Raw genomic sequence first — 20,032 nt, forward strand, 5'->3', positions numbered from 1 at the left:
ATTGACACTGCAATAATGGGGAGCAAGCTTTCTGATGATCATTTGGGCAATTGCCACCCCAATTATCTCACATTTTTATATACTGGCTAATATTGACATTTATGTTAAAAATGTATGTATTGTAAAGAATCTATAGATTAATCATTTCCATTACAGTATCTTTGCACTGAGTTTTTCATGTAAATTTCTCTGCCACAAAAATGCTAATGCTAAAGTTTTTTGGGTGGAAAGGGGACTTTTTTCCCCCACTACTAATTGATTCAGTGGCCAAACTTGGGGTTCTTTCCATCCTTTGCGCCTCCTTCTCTGTGAGTGGCAGCCCAAGGTTTCTGTGATGGTGCGGGCTATGATTTCTAGTGCCAGTAGAACGCTGCGTGGATCGCTTACCTCGCTCTTGCGCTCTGAATTGCTCTATGAAGGGCATTGGCTTCAGCGGTGCACTGAGCCTTTGCCAACCAGCCACGCTGTAAACCCGAACAGGCCCAGCGTCGTCCCCATTGTTCTCCCTTCGGGGGTACAGCAGGCTGGTTGGCACAGGCTTGGCACAATGTTAAAGTCGTGCTCTTCGCAGGGCACCTAAAGCTGCATGTACCCTGAAAGGATATCGTGAGTGAGTGCTCTCATTACGCTCACTTCACCTTTATCTCACAGTGTGAACAGGCTGCGATCATCCGATGAATGGGCAAAATGCTCTTTCATTGGGTCAAATGATCTTTCCCGCATCTTTGTTTTTGGAGGTGCATCGTCCTTGGTAAAGACGACTCGCACTGCTGAGAGCCATGGCATTATGGATTTATTACAGATATCTCTGTGTGCATCGTTTACTCGGGTCTGCCTATGTAAACAGGGTGTTAACTGGTCATATTGTGCTTCCGGTAGGTCTGTGTAAAACAGGGCTGTGGAGTCGGTAAACGAAACCTTCGACTCCAACTCCTCAATTTCCATGACTCCAACTCCAACAAGATGGACTCCAACTCCGACTCCACAGCCCTGGTATAAAAGGACCCTTAGCGTGTATGAGTGAGGAGAACGCTGATCTATACAGGCACTAGGTTTCCTGTCTGCCACGTGATGTCGCACACATTCAACTATCACTGATGGGGAGGGAGGTGCAAAGGATGGAAATAACCTCAGGAGACAGAGTTTTGTTAAGTGCCCTGGGCGTGACAAAGCAAATAACACCTCGTTTGCATATTGCGAAAATAGATCATTTCTACAAATTAAGATCACAAATATAAAAGTACCAGCGCGTTGATCTCTCATTGACTTGCGTTCCCATAAAAGAGTTTAGAAGGGGTTGATCTTACTGACAGATTCCCTTAAACTGAACACTGGATATAAACCACAAATATTTTGAGGTGGGTTTATACCGCCGACTTGCATCACTGAGGCTAGGGCAACGCGTCATTTGTCACTCCAAACACATTCACTGCATTGCAGCATCGCAGCTTTCGTTTTCCTGGGGTGTATCATTGCAACCAACTGCGACACTGACTCCCATGTGTCCAGATGTGTTGGATTTTCTGTCCCAAGACGTATGCTACTCACTTGCCATCGCCTCCGGTGCAGCTCACTGATTTGCCATCGCCTCCGGTGCAGCTCACTGACTTGCAATAGCCTCCGATGCAGGTCACTGACTTGTCATAGCCTCCGGTGCAGCTCACTGACTTGTCATAGCCTCCGATGCAGCTCACTGACTTGTCATAGCCTCCGGTGCAGCTCACTGACTTGTCATAGCCTCCGGTGCAGCTCACTGACTTGTCATAGCCTCCGGTGCAGCTCACTGACTTGCGTTTGACTTACCATATCTAATTATATTTGGCCTTTTTGTTTTTTTTTGAACAGCAAAATAACCGCTCTAAAATGATCACGTAACATGGCAGACCAGTTACACGGATTTATTTGAACGCTGTAGTGCGACATGTGTCTCCGTGTAGCCCAGCCTAGATCACTGCTGATCCGCTACTTGTTTGCTGATCGGCGGTCGTTTCATGGCCTGCGTAGACCGACCCCCCCGCTATTCCGATGTGTGCAGATCATTCATTAATAGATCCTATAGGCGGCCATTGTTTACAGCAGCATGTCCGGTGAATAACAATAATTCTTTTAAAGCAAACAAAAAAATCTTTTTCCCCGACAGATGAATCTTTTGTTCATTTGTCGGGTGATTGTCAGCTGGCTTACATTGCACAATTATTGAGAAACTGGCGTTCCTAGGAGCACTTGCTCCTGGTAAGTGTGCAGGGTAAATGCACCTTTTATAAAGGATTTCCACCATATATATGTAAAGTTAGAGGTATAATTGTATTATAAAACCAATAGTTATGCTTTGAGATATATGGCCAGTTTTGGTTTTTTTTTTCAGTAGTGATTGCAAGAAACGCAGTTGTAGTGGCTGTCACTTAGGTCTTCCTGGGTACTAACAACAAATAGGCGTTTTATCAGCCTGTTCACACAAGAGAGTGCTGCTGTAGTCACAAAAAAGTGTATGCACTATGCACTAAACTGCTGCCGTGCTGGCACAAATACTGTTTTAATCAAGGCTGTGGAGTTGGTAAGCCAAACCTCCGACTCCTCATTTTCCATGACACTGACTCCACCAAAATGGGCTCCGACTCCACGACTCCGACTCCACAGCCCTGGTTCTAATTTCTGATTTACCAATACAAAGGTAATTTTTTGGGGTGGCCAAATAACGCTGGTGCTGACCCTTTAAACCGTACTTTCATCCACGTCCCTTTCTGTTAAGTAATATGTTCTTGCTTTGCCTCTTCCTCCCACGCACTTTACATCATCTCTGGTTGTAATGTTTTTCTAAGAATACTTCTCTACCGAGAGTTATGAAATCTTTTTGTTGTGCTGCCGCTCTTTTTAGTCGTCTATAAACAATCAAGTTGTAGTATATTTTTCATTATGTTTTTCCAATAGTATACACATATTATTCCTGTTACTGCTATTATTATTACTTTGGGCCTGATTCATCAAAGTGTCTACTCCCAAATTCTTGCATGCCCCAGATTTGCAAAATGTTGCAACTTCTGCCGTTCTTGCGTCCATTCTGGACAGTTTTGCCAAAGTGAACAGAGCTGGGGCAGGATTGGGCATGATGACCGAGCCTACCCTGCAAATTTGTGAAAATTTGATACTACTTTTGTGGCAGAAATGACACCAGAGGTGTACTGATTTCTGGCTGGGCTTATTGCCGGTGTATGTTACGCCAAATTAAATGTTTGCCTTTTAATGAATTTGGCGCATGTTTCTCCAGTGGTCCCTTAGGGTATGTGCACACGTCAGGTTTTTTTCCTGACAAAATCCTGAGAATTCTTCCAGAAATCCACGTCTTTTTTCGCGCGGATTTCTCGCGGAATTTGCGCGTTTTTTTCGTGGATTTTGCGCGGAATTTTTGCGTTTTTTTTTTTTCCGGAATGACCTTTTTGATAGGGAATCCGCAAAAAATCCGCAAAAAGAATGAGCATGTCCGTTCTTTTTGCGGAATGCGTTTTTTTGCGGAAAAAAACGCTAACATATGCACAAAAAATGCGGAATGCATTCTAAAAGATAGGATGCATAATGTTAGCGTTTTTTTTACCGGATTTATAGCGTTTTTATAGCGAAATTCCGCAAAAAAAAAAAAACGCTAAAAATCCAGACGTGTGCACATACCCTTACAGACTAGACTCCTATGCAGAACGCCAGTGTTAATAAATAGGGTCCTTTGTTCAGATGAACTGGAATGGGGTATGAGGCTTTACAATGAATTTCCAGTGTCCTGGACAGAAACCATTCCGGGTATGTATCATAACCATGATAATAATCATTCCATCGTTTTTACTATATTTTCCTGACTATATTTAAAAAAAAATCCTATTCCACTAAACTTGTAACCTCAACACCCCATTGTCTTATATGAAAAGTGGAGTCCAAGACCCGTGAATGAAGCACCCTGCTCCTTCACTGTCTAATAGGCTGCCAAGAATACCAGTATATAGAACTAGTCATAAGTTTACATACACCTTAGGTTATCTCCATAGGTGTTTCTTTGGTTGGAACCCCTCCAAAAACTGCTTCAAATTCTTGGAAAACTCTTCCTATTCTTTGCTATGAGAAATCCACTTTGCTGATCATATTAGGCTATGCGCACACTGTGCTTTTCAAGGAGTTGTTGGGGTAGAAACTGAGCGTAAGCTCCCCAAATCTTCCTATAAAACGCAAAACACCTCAATAACTTCAAGTTTCTCCACCGAAAGCACTGCCAAAAAGCTATATGTGTGGACATAGCCAGTTTCTGCTCCAAAAACTCAGCAAAAAACTTTTCTTTAGCCTGCTTTCACACATCAGGTTTTTGGTTTCAGGCTAAATCCTGCAAATTTGCAAAAAAAACGGATCCGGCGTAAATTGTGAAAAACTGATGCACCGGATCCGTTTTTTATCTGGATCCAGCTGTCTTTACTACGCATGGATTTTGAGAGAGGGAGAGGGATATGCCAGAATCAAAAACAAAGCTTCTGGGCATGCTCAATGTGTAAAAAACGGATTCGGTCGCTGGAAACGTTCATTCACACATCCGTTCCGTGCGTTTATTGCCGGAAACGGCCCTTCAGGCCTTTTCGCCGCACAGAAAAAACGTTGCAGTGAACTTTTTTGTGTCCGGCAAAAAAGCCTGAAGGGACGGATCCGGCACAAAACGGATGAAACGCATGTCCTTCAGGCACAATCTGGTGCTAATACAACTCTATGGGGAAAAAACGGATCTGGTGTAAGAAAAAAACGGATCCGTTTTTTTCAAAAACTGCCGGATTGTGCTTGAAACAAAAAACCTGATGTGGGAAAGCAGCCTTATTTCTTGAAGACTTTAAAAACTAAAAAGTGCCACGTAGGGTTTAAAAAGGGAAAGGTTTCCAAAGTAGTCACTATCCAGTCGAAAGGCTGGAAAAAAACATGCAAAAACTCTTCTAAAACCACTCCAGGAAAAACTTCAGGGAATGCAAAACTCCCCAAAACGTTAGTTTCCTGAAGAAGATTCTGTTTGAAAAAGCACCTCAAAAAAGCTTAATGTGGACATAGACCGGTTTAACACACCTGGACATTGTTCGCACTGCATTATCCAACCTTAATGGCGACTCTTTGGACCTGCGCTAACCGCCCCATATAAGCCCATGAGACTGCTCAGGACCTGTTGGTAGGCTCAGGTATTGCGATACTAACAGGTTATACTGAAAACTGTCCTAGCTACATTAATTATAACTCTCGATTTTCCCAATTCCTGACATTTAAACCAGGACAGTGGAGTCAGTAAGCCAAAACTCCTACTTCGACTCCTCGATTTCCAAGACTCCGACTCCTCCTAAAGTGGCTCCGACTCCACGGCTGTGGAGTCAGTAAGCCAAAACTCCTACTCCGACTCCTCGATTTCCAAGACTCAGACTCCGACTCCACCAATATGGACTCCGACTCCACAGCCCTGATTTTCACCACTGTCCATATTCGCTGTCTTAGGCCCCTTAGGATCACTACTATAGTTCATGGCGTAAATATTCTTGTCTTTGACCATTGTGACAGGTCTTAATACTCTTATTAAAGCAGGAGAGAGGTGCTTGGCGTGTCTGTGCAAGACCAAAGTCAGAAACTGAAAAATGTATAAATGTTTTGGGCCTAATGGATCTAATCTGCTGTGTACTGTTGCCCATGGCAACCCGTCAGAATTGAGCGTTTACCTTTGTTAAAATGAAAGTGGTGATCGGATTGGTTGCTCAGGCAACGCTGGCACTTTTTACACTTGGCATACGGGGCTCTTTGTGACTCAGTGTTTCTGTGGGAGGCAGATCAGTCGCTCACCCAGATCATTTAGAGGAACTTCTATCCCTTTTTATACTTTTTTAATTCACAATCCCACTAAAGAAATGCATCATTTGGGGGCAACTTAAATCCTTCCACTCACCACAATGGCTTTTTTTTCACTTATGGCTCAATCTCTCAGTACCTGTGTTTGCGTAGGAGCAGTGACCAAATCAACTCTGTAGACTTCCCCTGCTGTAGATCAGCAGGACAGTCACAAAATGGTAACCCCTTCCCCTCCATGACAGATCTCCAGCAGTGTGTGGGTGTATGGAGACACTGTGTAGGTGGCGGCTGTGCTATACAGCCAGCACCTGGTTCTAGCAGTAGTGACCACAGCGAGCTTCGATTGCTGCTGTTCTAATCGCGACGACCACGGTCAGTATTTGGTCAGTATTTTGCCTCAGTATTTATAACCCAAAACCAGGAGTGGAACAGTCAGAGGAAAAGTATAATAGAAACACGTCACCACTTCTGTATTTATCACCCACTCCTGGTTTTGGCTTACAAATACTCAGGTAAAATACTGAACAAATACTGAACATGTGAATGTGGCCTAGTAGTGACATTTAAGTGGTGTGATCTTGCTGTAGCATCTATCTCCTTTTACTCTACCCCCTGTGACCGACCAGATGTGAGGTGTCTGGGGAGGGGAATATCGATATACCTGCAGAATGGACGTCCCTTGATTTATACTTTCCAAGTAGATGGCCCCTCTAAGGATAGTGCCTGTAATAGAAAATGCATCTGTTTTTAAGAGCTGAGTTCTTAGCGCTTCAAGGCGGGCAGCGAAACGGTGCTTCAGTGGTATGGCATCATTATCCCTCATCCTCTACCCCCAGCTGGTGTGTGCCACAGTGTCCACTGCAGTCTAAATAATTAGGTGTTGTACCCCCACTGTTGGTCCATATATATAATTGCTTTAGTGTGTCATGGTCAGCACCTGGTGGCAGTATTTTGACTGACACATTATGTATATAACTAGATGGTAGCCCGATTCTAACGCATCGGGTATTCTAGAATATGTATGTAGTTTATTTATGAAGATTTTAGAATAATGCAATTTATACACAGGATTCGGCCGGCCGGACTGAGCCTGTCGCTGATTGTTCGCGGCGGGCCACGTAGTATATAACAGCCCACGTAGTATATAGCACAGCCACTTAGTATATAACAGCCCACGGAGTATATAGCACAGCCCACGGAGTATATGGCACAGCCACGTAGTATATAACACAGCCCATGGAGTATATAGCACAGCAGCGTAGTATATAGCACAGCCCACGGAGTGTATAACAGCCCAGATAGCATATAACAGCCACGTAGTTTCTAACAGCCCACGTAGCATATAACACAGCTCATGTAGTGTATAACACAGCCCACGTAGTGTATAACACAGCCCACGTAGTTTATAGCACAGCCCACGTAGTATATAGCACAGCCCACGTAGTATATAGCACAGCCACGTAGTATATAGCACAGCCATGTAGTATATAGCACGGCCACGTAGTATTTAACACAGCCCGTGTAGTACATTACACAGCCCACGTAGTATATTGCACAGCCACGTAGTACATTGCACAGCCCATGTAGTACATTGCACAGCCCACGTAGTATATTGCACAGCCCACGTAGTACATTGCACAGCCCACGTAGTATATTGCACAGCCACGTAGTACATTGCACAGCCCACGTAGTACATTGCACAGCCACGTAGTACATTGCACAGCCCACGTAGTATATAGCACAGCCCACGTAGTATATAGTACAGCCCACGTAGTACATTGCACAGCCCACGTAGTATATAGCAATGTGGGCATCATATCCCTGTTAAAAAAAAAATAAATAAAATTAAAAATAGTTATATACTCACCTTCCTTTGGCCCCCGGATCCAGGCGAAGCGTTTACCGATGCTCCTCGCGCGCTTCCGGGTCCCAAGAGTGCATTGCGGTCTCGTGAGATGATGACGTAGCGGTCACGCAAGACCGCTACGTCATCATCTCGCGAGATCGCAATGCATGGAGCGGTCACCGGGGCGTCGTGTGGAGCGGGAAAGGCCTGTTCTGGATCCGAGGGGCCGACGGACGGTGAGTATATAACTATTTTTTATTTTTTTTCTTATTTTTAACATTAGATCTTTTTACTATTGATGCTGCATAGGCAGCATCAATAGTAAAAAGTTGGTCACACAGGGCTAATAGCAGCATTAACGGAGTGCGTTACTCCACGGCATAACGCGGTCCGCTAATGCTGCCATTAACCCTGTGTGAGTGGGGAGTATGGAGCGGGCACTGACTGCGAGGAGTAAGGAGCGGCCATTTGCTGCCGAACTGTTCCCGTCGCTGATCGGAAGTGACCCTTAGACAATTATATAGTAGACTAGATGGTGGCCCGTTTCTAATGCATCGGGTATTCTAGAATATGCATGTCCACGTAGTATATTGCCTAACCACGTAATATATTGGCCAGCCACGTAGTATATTGCCCAGCCACGTAGTATATTGCCCAGCCACGTAGTATATTGCTCAGCCACGTAGTATATTGCCCAGCCACGTAGTATATTGCCCAGCCACGTAATATATAGCCCAGTCATGTAGTATATTGCCCAGTCACGTAGTATATTGCCCAGTCACGTAGTATATTGCCCGGCCACATAGTATATTGGCCAGCCACATAGTATATTGCCGTAGTATGCACCATATCCCTGTTAAAAAAAGAAAAAAAAGAATTAAAATAAACCGCACGTCATCATCTCGCGAGACCGCAATGCATGGAGCGGTCATCGGGGCGTCGCGAGGAACATCGGTAACCGGTCGCTTCGATCCAGGGACCAACCGAGGGTGAGTATGTAACTATTTTTTATTATTTTTAACATTAGATGTTTTTACTATTCATACTGCATAGGCAGCATGAACAGTAAAAAGTTGGTCACACAGGGTTAATAGCAGCGTTAACCGAGTGCGTTACACCGCGGTCAACGCTGCCATTAACCCTGTGTGAGCGCTGACTGGAGGGGAGTATGCGGGCGCCGGGCACTGACTGCGAGGAGGAAGGAGCGGCCATTTTCTTCCGGACTGTGCCCGTCGCTGATTGGTCGTGGCTGTTTTGTCGCGACCAATCAGCGACTTGGATTTCCATGACAGACAGAGGCCGCGACCAATGAATATCCGTGACAGACAGAAGGACAGACAGACAGAAAGACGGAAGTGACCCTTAGACAATTATATAGTAGATATATATATACAATTATATAGTGTATATATATATATATATATATATATATATATATATATATATATATATATAATCTATATACTCGTCTAAGGGTCACTTCCGTCTGTCTGTAACGGAAATCCAGCGATGGGCACAGTCCGGCCGCGAATTCGCCCTTTCCTACTCTCCGTCAGTGCCCCCTCCATACTCCCCTCCAGTCAGCACTCACACAGGGTTAATTGCTGCGTTACACCGCGTTAATGCTGCTATTAACCCTGTGTGACCAACTTTTTACTATTGATGCTGCCTATGCAGCATCAATAGTAAAAAGATCTAATGTTAAAAATAATTAAAAAAATTAAAAAATCATTATATACTCACCTACCGGCGCCTTTGCCACTCCTCGCGATGCTCCGGGCCATGCATTGCGGTCTCGCGAGATGATGACCGCAATGCATCGCTAAATGCCTCGCCTGGATTCGGGGGCTGCCTGAAGTTGAGTATATAACTATTTTTTATTTTAATTATTTTTTTTAGCAGAGATATGGTGCCCACATTGCTAAATACTACGTGGGCTGTGTTATATACTGTGTGGGCTGTGTTATATACTGTCTCTGCTATATACTACGTGGGCTGTGCTATATACTACGTGGCTGTGCTATATACTACGTGGCTGTGTAATATATTACGTGGCTGGGCAATATACTACATGGCTGTGTTATATACTGCATGAGCTGTGCTATATACTATGTTGGCTGTGCTATATACTATGTTGGCTGTGCCATATACTACGTGGGCTGTGCCATATACTACGTGGGCTGTGCCATATACTACGTGGGCTGTGTTATATACTATTTGGCTGTGCTATATACTACGTAGCTCTGCAATATACGTGGCTGGGCAATATACTACGTGACTGTTATATACTACGTGGGCTGTGTTATATACTACGTGGGCTGTGTTATACACTGCGTGGGCTGTGCTATACACTACGTGGGCTGTGTTATACACTGCGTAGGTTTTGTTATATACTATGTGGGCTGTTCTATATACTATGTGCACTGTGTTATACACTGCGTGGGCTGTGCTATATACTGCATGGGCTGTGCTATATACTACATGGGCTGCACTATATACTACGTGCACTTTGTTATACACTGCATGGGCTGTGCTATATACTGCGTAGGCTGTGCTATATACTGCGTGGGCTGTGCCATATACTACGTGGGCTGTGTTATATATTACTTGGCTGTGCTATATACTACGTAGCTCTGTGCAATATATGTGGCTGGGCAATATATTACGTGACTGATATATACTACGTGGGCTGTGTTATACACTGCGTGGGCTGTGCTATACACTACTTGGGCTGTGTTATACACTGTGTGGACTGTGCTATATACTGCGTAGGCTCTGCTATATACTGCATGGGCTGTGCTAAATACTACGTGGGCTGCGCTATATCCTACGTGGGCTGTGCTATATGCTACATGGGCTGTGTTAAATGCTACGTGGGCTGTTATATACTACATGGCTGTTTTATATGCTACGTGGCTGTGCTATATGCTACGTGGCTGTGCTATATGCTATGTGAGCTGAGCTATATGCTACGTGGACTGTGCTATATGCTACATGGGCTGTTATATACTACGTGGCCTGTGCTATATACTACGTGGCCTGTGCTATATGCTAAGTGGCTGTGTTATATGCTATGTGGGTTGTGTTATATGCTACGTGGGCTGTGTTATATGCTACGTGGGCTGTGGTATATTTCTCTGCTGTATCTGTGCATCATGAATCGTGGTATGTGTTAAAGAGGGGGGCCCACTGAGATTCTTTCGCCTGGGGCCCTCAAAAACCTGCAGCAGGCCCTGGTTTCACTGATTGTTCGTGGCCGGCCGGGCGTGACCAATCAGCGACAGGCGCCATCCGGCCGCGAATTGGTGCAGAATTTGAACCACGCTTCGCTAATTGGTCGCGCCCGGCCGGCCGAATCCTGTGTATAAATTGCATTATTCTGAAAACTTCATAAATAAACTACATACATATTCTAGAATACCCGATACGTTAGAATCGGGCCACCATCTAGTCTACTATATAATTGTCTAAGGGTCATGTCTGTCTGTCTTTCTGTCTGTCTGTTTGTCACGGATATTCATTGGTCGCGGCCTCTGTCTGTCATGGAAATCCAAGTCGCTGATTGGTCGCGGCAAAACAGCCACGACCAATCAGCGACCAGCACAGTCCGGCGGAAAAATAGCCGCTCCTTCTTCCCCACAGTCAGTGCCCGCTCCGTACTCCCCTCCAGTCAGCCCTCACACAGGGTTAATGCCAGCGTTAATGGACCGCGGTGTAGCGCACTCCATTAACGCAGCTATTAACCCTGTGTGACCAACTTTTTACTATTTTTGATGCGTATGCAGCATCAATAGTAAAAGATCTAATGTTACAAATAATAATAAAAAAAAGGTTATTCTCACCCTCCGCCGTCGCAGCAGTGCAAGCGGCAGGTTCCGGGGCCAAGGATGCTATGCGAGAAGGACCTTCCATGATGTCAGGGTCATGTGACCGCGATGTCATCACAGGTCCTGCGCTCATACCAACCTTGGGACCGGAAGCTGCCGCCTGCACCGCACACAGGCGACAGGACTACAAGGGCTCCCTCGGAAGGTGAGTATGTTTATTTTTTATTTTAACTCTTTTTTTAACCTGTTACATACTTGTCTGGGCAATATACTACGTGACTGGGCAGTATACTATGTGTCTGTGCTGTATACTACGTGGCTCTGTGCTGTATACTATGTCGCTGTGCAATATACTACGTCGCTGGGCAATATACTACGTGACTGGGCAATATACTACGTGACTAGGCAATATACTACATGGCTCTGTGCTGTATACTACGTGACTGGGCAATATACTACGTGACTGGGCAATATACTACGTGACTGGGCAATATACTACGTGACTGGGCAATATACTACGTGACTGGGCAATATACTACGTGACTGGGTAATATACCACGTGACTGAGCAATATACTATGTGTCTGAGCAATATACTGGGTGACTGGGCAATATACTAGGTGACTGAGCAATATACTAGGTGACTGGGCAATATACTACGTGACTGGGCAATATACTACGTAGCTGCGCAATATACTACGTGGCTGGGCAATATACTACATGGCTCTGTGCTGTATACTACGTGACTGGGCAATATACTACGTGACTGGGCAATATACTACGTGACTGGGCAATATACTACGTGACTGGGCAATATACTACGTGACTGGGCAATATACTACGTGACTGGGCAATATACTACGTAGCTGCGCAATATACTACGTGGCTGGGCAATATACTACGTAGCTGCGCAATATACTACGTGGCTGGGCAATATACTACATGGCTGGGCAATATACTACGTGGCTCTGTGCTGTATACTACGTTGCTGTGCAATATACTACGTGGCTGAGCAATATACTACGTGACTGAGCAATATACTACGTGATTGGGCAATATACTACGTAGCTATGCAATATACTACGTGGCTGGGCAATATACTACGTAGCTGCGCAATATACTACCTGGCTGGGCAATATACTACGTGGTTGGGCAATATACTACGTGGCTCTGTGCTGTGTACTACGTTGCTGTGCAATATACTACGTGGCTGGGCAATATACTACGTGGCTGGGCAATATACTACGTGACTGTACAATATACTACCTGACTGGGCAATATACTACGTAGCTGCGCAATATACTACGTGGCTGGGCAATATACTACGTGGCTGGGCAATATACTACGTGACTGGGCAATATACTACGTGGCTGGGCAATATACTACGTGACTGGGCAATATACTACGTGACTGGGCAATATACTACGTGACTGAGCAATATACTACGTGACTGGGCAATATACTACGTAACTGCGCAATATACTACGTGGCTGGGCAATATACTACGTGGCTGGGCAATATACTACGTGGCTGGGCAATATACTACGTGACTGGACAATATACTACAGGGCTGGGCAATATACTACAGGGCTGGGCAATATACTACGTGGACATGTATATTCTAGAATACCCGATGTGTTAGAATCGGGCCACCATCTACTGTATATATATAATCAGCTATCTCATTTATTTGAGTTCTGCTCTCCTTCAAGAGACTGAAGACGGACCCATAGATTTTCTATTGAACCTGTCATCAGTCTCCGACAGCAAGCACTTCTACCTTTCCATTTTGATGATTGTTGGGACTTTCAGGCCCCCAAACCCAACAAATCAAAACTGTTTTCTTGTCTCTCTGCAATCTTAAGGTTAGGCCTCATTCACACAACAGTTGGCTGGTACACTCATCCGTGTGCTGGACGTGGTTTTCACTGACCCATAGACTTGTATTGGCACTTTTCACCTGTGATACCAGGAAAAAAAAATGTCTCTGTAAGGGTACCGTCACACAGTGGCATTTTGATCGCTACGACGGCACGATCCGTGACGCTCCAGCATCGCTCCATTATCGCTCCAGCGTCGTAGACTGCTGTCACACTTTGCAATGTACGACGCTGGAGCGATAATTTCATGACGTATGTGCGATGTAGAAGCCGTTGGTTACTACGCGCACATCGTATACAATATCGAGCACACCTTTGTTACACCATGCGATCATGCCGCCACAGCGGGACACTAGACGACGAAAGAAAGTTTCAAACGATCTGCTACGACGTACGATTCTCAGCGGGGTCCCTGATCGCAGGAGCGTGTCAGACACTGCGAGATCGCTGGATTGTCACGGATATATCGCTGGAACGTCACAAATCGTGCCGTCGTAGCGATCAAAATGCCACTGTGTGATGGTACCCTAAGTTTTGCACAGTGACACGATCTGTGAAAAAAAGACAAGGACATGTGAATAGCAGCATAGATTATAATGGGTACATGTAGTATCTGTGGAAAAGGTGGATACAACAGACATGTGAATGAGGCCTTGGAGAAAGTCTGTCAGCACAAACTGACTGGCGCTGGCTGTGGCCAAACAGTGCAGAGCACCTTCACACCTATTGGTTTTCCCTCAATCTCCACCTCTTCTTTGATTGACAGCTCTGGCTTTATAGATGGATACAAGGCTGGAGATAAATGGGTAACAGGCAGGTGTGAACGTGCACTTCAATATTTGGCCTCGCCGTGATGCAGTCAGCGCCTGTGCTTGGTGTGAACAGTCATCCTATGCGGACCGTCCCTCTACCTCCTTCTCCACCACTAGCCCAGAGATCCACCTAGAACCCTCTGTTCATAGCTATGTCAGAGGTGTCCATTGCCAATTTTGTCTTTTTTTTTTTTTTTAGTAGAAGAAATGAGACAGTCGGTTGTGTCTTCTGGAGCTGTTTGTCTCCATCTCCTGATCTGCACGAGTTTGACTTTTTGTTTTTTAAACTATAGACCTAATAAAATAATGGAAATGCCAGTGCTGGCGTGAGCTGAGCCGCCTGTCATCGAGTGTAGCACGGCTGATTGGCTATCAGGGAGTTTATTATTTTACACCTATTTGTGACATGCGCCAAATGAATGAAAATAATGCACATGAAATGGTAATAATTTTTGATCTTTAGGGCTTATACTCCCCACTATTTGTCTGCTAAATTTTGTTTCTTAGATTTCACCTTAATTATAATCCTATATTATCTGAACCCACTGGAAATGAATTTTATCCAGATCCAGAGATGGTTTTATAGACCCATATTGCTTTAATTTATTTTTATTTATTATGCATTGTATTGTGACGCCCAAGAGACCGGGATACCCAGCACCGGACCAATGGGGTCTGTCTCTTGAGGGGGATGTCACGGGTGGCTTGACCCGGTGCTGTGGCCTCAGGCAATGCACAGTGTAAGGGGTATCGTGAGGGGACAGGCACTTACTTGATCAGCAGCAGGTTCTCCCAGCGGTGACGATCTCGATCCTGGATAGATGGCTATTGTCCAAATGAAAGACTGAGGCACTGAAACGTTTAACCAGTTTACTTTAACATAAAAGGATTTACAACCAGTCCTGTCACCGGAGTCTGTATGGGAACTCTGAGTTACTTTGACCCTGCCGGGGTCTTCGCCTCTTATTGTGCGCTATTTCTGTGTGGCCCTGCTGCTGTATGTGAACTGGCTGCCGGCCCAATCTGTCCCCTCCGGGTCCTGGTTCGACGGGCAACCCGAGTCCTTTTATCGGCTTACCCCCTCCGGGAGTACCGCTGAACTCTGTGTCTGTTGCTGCGTCCGACCCTAGTGAAGCTGATATCACCTCACGTTTTTCCGGTTGCTGTATTATATATAATGAATACAGCCACGGATCCGGTATCCGTCTTTGCGCCTGTTCTGGGTAGTGATTAATGCTACCCGGTTCTCACAATGTCCCTTTTCTCTATCCCTCTTCTCCTCAGGCCGGTGATTTGGGCCTGGAAACAGTCACAGGGCTGTTAGAGATTCAACTGTATGACCTCTCACTATCAGCTCCTTAGCCCAACTGCCATTTCTTCTCTCAGACCAGAATGGATCAAGGGGAGTCTCTGGAGCTCCCCCTTCTGGCCGGAGGTGGTAGTGCAGTCTTGCTATTTTAGTATTTGCATTTACTGTCAGTAACTATTTTTGTGGCAAATACCCCTAGGGGTGCCACACTTACATAGCGCTATCTTACTCCACAGCGCTTTACATACGTTCTCACTGTCCCCAGTGGGTCTCACAATCTTTATTTCCTGTCACTGTCTTTGGAGTGTGGGAGGAAACCCACGCAAAGACGGAGAGAACATACAAACTCTTTGCAGATGTTGTCCTTGGTGGGGTTTGAACTCAGGACCCCAGTGCTACAAGGCTGCAGTGCTAACCACTGGGCTGCCCATATTATGGATGAGCTTATTTTGAGTCTCACATTTATATGAATTTTAAGTATTTTCACTTAAAAATAAATCGGAGATCAATGTCTCTTTACGTGAATAATTTTGTTTGCAAATCTATATATATGATTGTCTAAGAGGTCACTTCCGTCTGTCTGTCTGCAACTTCTGTAATGGAAATCCTGCGTCGTTGATTGGTCTCGCCAGCTGCCTGTCATGACTGCCGCGACCAATCAGCGATGGCCACAGTCCAATGAGTCCCTCCCTACTCCTCTGCAGTCAGTGCCCGGCGCCCGCATACTCCCCTCCAGTCACCGCTCACACAGGGTTAATGCCAGTGGTAACGGACTGCGTTATGCCGCAGGTAAGGCACTCTGTTACCGCTGCTATTAACCCTGTGTGTCCCCAACTTTTTACTATTGATGCTGCGTATGCAGTAAAGTACTGCAGTGCGCAGGCGCTGGGCCTCTCTGACCTTTCCCGGCGCCTGCGCACTGCAGTACTTTGCTCTGCCCTCAACAGGACAGATATAGTACCCCAGCGCCGGAGCTGCAGCCTGAAGACAAGAAGAGGACGTCATCTGATGAAGATGGGAGGTGCCGGACCGCAGCGGGACCGCCACTGGGTGAGTATAATCTAACCTCTTTTTCTCTTCTTTCAGGATACATCGGGGGCATATGTACAACATTACAGAATGCTGTAGATAAGCCCCTGATGCCGGTGGGCTTACCTCACCCTCGATTTTGGGGGTGACAGATTCCCTTTAATAGTGAATTTTTATTTGATTTGGTTGCTTACTACGATGCGACATATCAGTGTGTTAAATGGATCACTACCGACGTTTTGCCTGAAGTTCTTCTTCTAATCATGGCAGAATAATTATGGAGAACCGAGCTACCCCACAACGTGTCTGGTATAACTTCTGGAGTGGGAAAGTTCTTTATCTGCTCTGGTATTGACAGATGACGCTTACGGTTAAGGATAGGAAACCCCATCAGAAGATGAGATTAGTAGTTCCTGTTGAGAAGCTTTACCCTCCTGACGTTCATTCTGTCAGTTTGCATCACAGGAAAGGGCTGTTTCCTTCTGTGCAATGAATTATCGCGTGTTGCGTAATTGTCCGCACAGGTCCCTAGTATGTAATATATCAGTATGGTAGATGATCCCTTCTGCATGCTTTTTGGAATTTACCGGAGGGGGCCTCATTGGAAAGATGGAAAAGGCCCAAAATGGACCAGTTCACATTTTACTATCTATTGGGATCCAGCGATTGATTCATGGAGGTCCATTGAGGGAGACTGAGCATCCCCTGCTCTTTGTCTTAGATCTTGGATGTCTTGGTCGCTCTATATCACAGTATCTGAGGAGTTAATAGCTGCTGTAATCAGAGCTAGTTTTACCCCATAAAAAATCTTCTTGACTACTGCAGGAGTTGGGATAAGTGAGTGGTCGCCTGGCGGGAGGCATAAGGTAAAGTCTTTTCTCCGAGACACCATGGAGGCCACATGGCCTGCCACCATTGGCAGTACATCGCTGATTGTCAATGTTCACATTAGTCCCTTCCTCCAAGAGAACTCACAACCTCTTGTCTGCCTATCGCACATACAGACAAGGGGCTGTGGGAGGAAAATGCATAAAAGGCTTTCTTCACGTCTTCATTTTCTTACGTAGACATCTGACGTGTCCACTGGCAAATGGTCTAAGCTGAGTGTCCTTTTATTCTTTTAGCATACACTGGGGCAATTTTTTAATTTTTTGCCTATTTTTTGTGTTAACAGAAAGCGTAGTCTGCTATGCTATCTAATGCAGGACGACACCAATAAATTGTGGGCTGCACATTTTGATTTGTTTTTTTTTTTTAATGGGAGTGGTTTGACGACACGTGTATGACTACAGAGACATGGGTCAGGGTCTTTCAGTGGAGGTGCACAAAAAACTGCAATGTGAACAATGCCTTAGTTGTAATTTTAAAAAACTATGTGGGGGACAAAAACACACACACACACACACACACACACATATACATGCACACATACATGATCACCTGGCAGTGTAACTGCTACTGCGGGCCCATGACTGTAAGAGAAAACCTTCTCTCCAGATCTTCCATATAATAGTAGAGGAGGACGATATCCCGTCATACAGACTCCGCTGCGGTGAATGAGAAGCCATTTGTGTTCCAAAATGATTCGTTATTCTCCCAACGCATTTCGGTGCCGTATTTCCTCAAGTTATTGAAAAAAAAAGACGTATGTTTCTTCATCTTTAGGGTATGTGCACCCGCTGCGGATTTTGCTGCAGGTCCGCAGCGGTTTCCCATGCGTTTACAGTATAATGTAAACCTATGGGAAACGAAATCCGCAGTGCACATGCTGTGGAAAAAACCGCGTGGAAACGCAGCGGTTTACATTCCGCAGCAGGTCAATTCTTTGTGCGGATTCCACTGCGGTTTTACACCTGCTCCAATAGAAATCTGCAGGTGTAAACCCGCAGTGGAATCCGCAATAGAAACCGCGATAAATCCGCAGGAAAAACCGCAGCGGTTTTGCACCGCGGATTTATCAAATCCGCTGCGGAAAAATCCGCAGTGGACCATTCTACGTGTGCACATACCCTAAAGGGCCATTTTGGAACACAAAAGGCTTCTCATTTACAGCAGGGCAGCCATATAACGTGATGCCATCATCCTCTACCAAGTGTAAGGTTGTGTCACTTGTTGTTGGCTTAAAATTAATGAAAAACAACTTTCACACTTCATAACCTTGCTATATTACTAATGTAATAAATAATAATAATAATAATAATAAAAAAAAAAAAATATATATATATATATATATATATATATATATATATATATAAAATGTGTGTTTGTGTAAAATATATAAATATATATTATGTATGCATTCATATAAATGTATATTTTTACAGGTGAGGCCAAAAATCTGCTGCCTTATCCAGGACCAAACAAGATGAGGGATTGCTTCTGCACTGTTAATCTGGACCAGGAAGAAATCTTTAGGACCAATGTCGTTGAGAAGTCACTAAAGTAAGAAAGGATGGGGATGTGATACCTGGCTGATCTGTATGTTACATATTGTTTAGCATTTTGGGCTTACAAAGCAATAGTAAGTTTGTGACGCCCTTTTTGCATACCGTGACCATTTCCTGGTGTCCACTATTTGTTGTGTGGTCAGAGGTAGCGGCGTGCCCACGTTTTCTCCCATAGCAGCGTCCAGGAATGTCCATCGTTAAGTTTCTGCCATTTTTTGCCATTGCAGTCTTGTTACGGAATACGAGGGTCCCATGATATACATGTCACAAGCCCCTGGTTGGAGAACACCATGTAGCCAGTGTGAGGGATGAGCACAAGTTTTTTGCAGGGTCAGACGTTTCACCCACAAGCGTGTTTCTACATACGTTCACCTAACCTGAAAGCCGTCTGTGAGCAGGAAACTGTGGGCTATGAATAAAGAAAAGAAAAACTGACACAAACCACACTAGTGTTCCTTTAACAATGAGTTCAGCATGTCTTACTAGTTTCCGCTTTATCCCTAATGAACTCGCTGAGCCAGGCAGGGCGACTGCCCGCACCGTCCGGGTGATCGGCGGCAAGTTTTAGTAAAGCTTTAAATTAACTTTCAATAAAATGTCACTTTTATTCTAGAACCGATCAGACGTTAATATGACATGAAACGGAGCCACAATTACATGGGAAGCTGCAACGTATGAACCACAGCAGTTAGTCTCAGGTTTTTGCATCATTTCCTCTCCTGGCTTCTTCAGTAGATGAATGTTGCACAAACCCTGAATCCGGTTGGTATTCTGCTGACGTGGGTTCTCAGTGTCATTTTCTTTCACTAATTACAGTTTTTTTTAGGAAGGCCATGAACGGGTTAAATTTCTTTACATTTAAGACCATAAGAATTATTAAATTGTTGTCAAATGTGGAGTAGTAACAGCGCTGTATGTGACCTCAACAATAGGGATTTCACGACATGCGCCGTACATGTACTGCGCATGCCGTGAATCCCCCTTTGATCTGGGCTCCGGCGGTGAGCCCGCATCAAAGTCGCGACATGTCAGCTGTTTTGTA

The 20,032-nt window shown here is 44.9% G+C and overlaps 1 protein-coding gene across 1 annotated transcript in view; it reads left to right on the forward strand.

The window, feature by feature from the left end:
• RASA2 (RAS p21 protein activator 2) overlaps window positions 1–20,032 on the forward strand; it is a 146,265-nt gene that overhangs the window by 38,070 nt on the left and 88,163 nt on the right. Inside the window, exon 2 of the mRNA XM_069727870.1 lies at window positions 18,868–18,985. Coding sequence (XP_069583971.1) covers window positions 18,868–18,985 — 118 coding nt within the window. The remainder of the gene's footprint in view (window positions 1–18,867; window positions 18,986–20,032) is intronic.

Source organism: Ranitomeya imitator, chromosome 5 (assembly GCF_032444005.1).
Source record: "Ranitomeya imitator isolate aRanImi1 chromosome 5, aRanImi1.pri, whole genome shotgun sequence".
NCBI classification, from domain to species: Eukaryota; Metazoa; Chordata; class Amphibia; order Anura; family Dendrobatidae; genus Ranitomeya; species Ranitomeya imitator.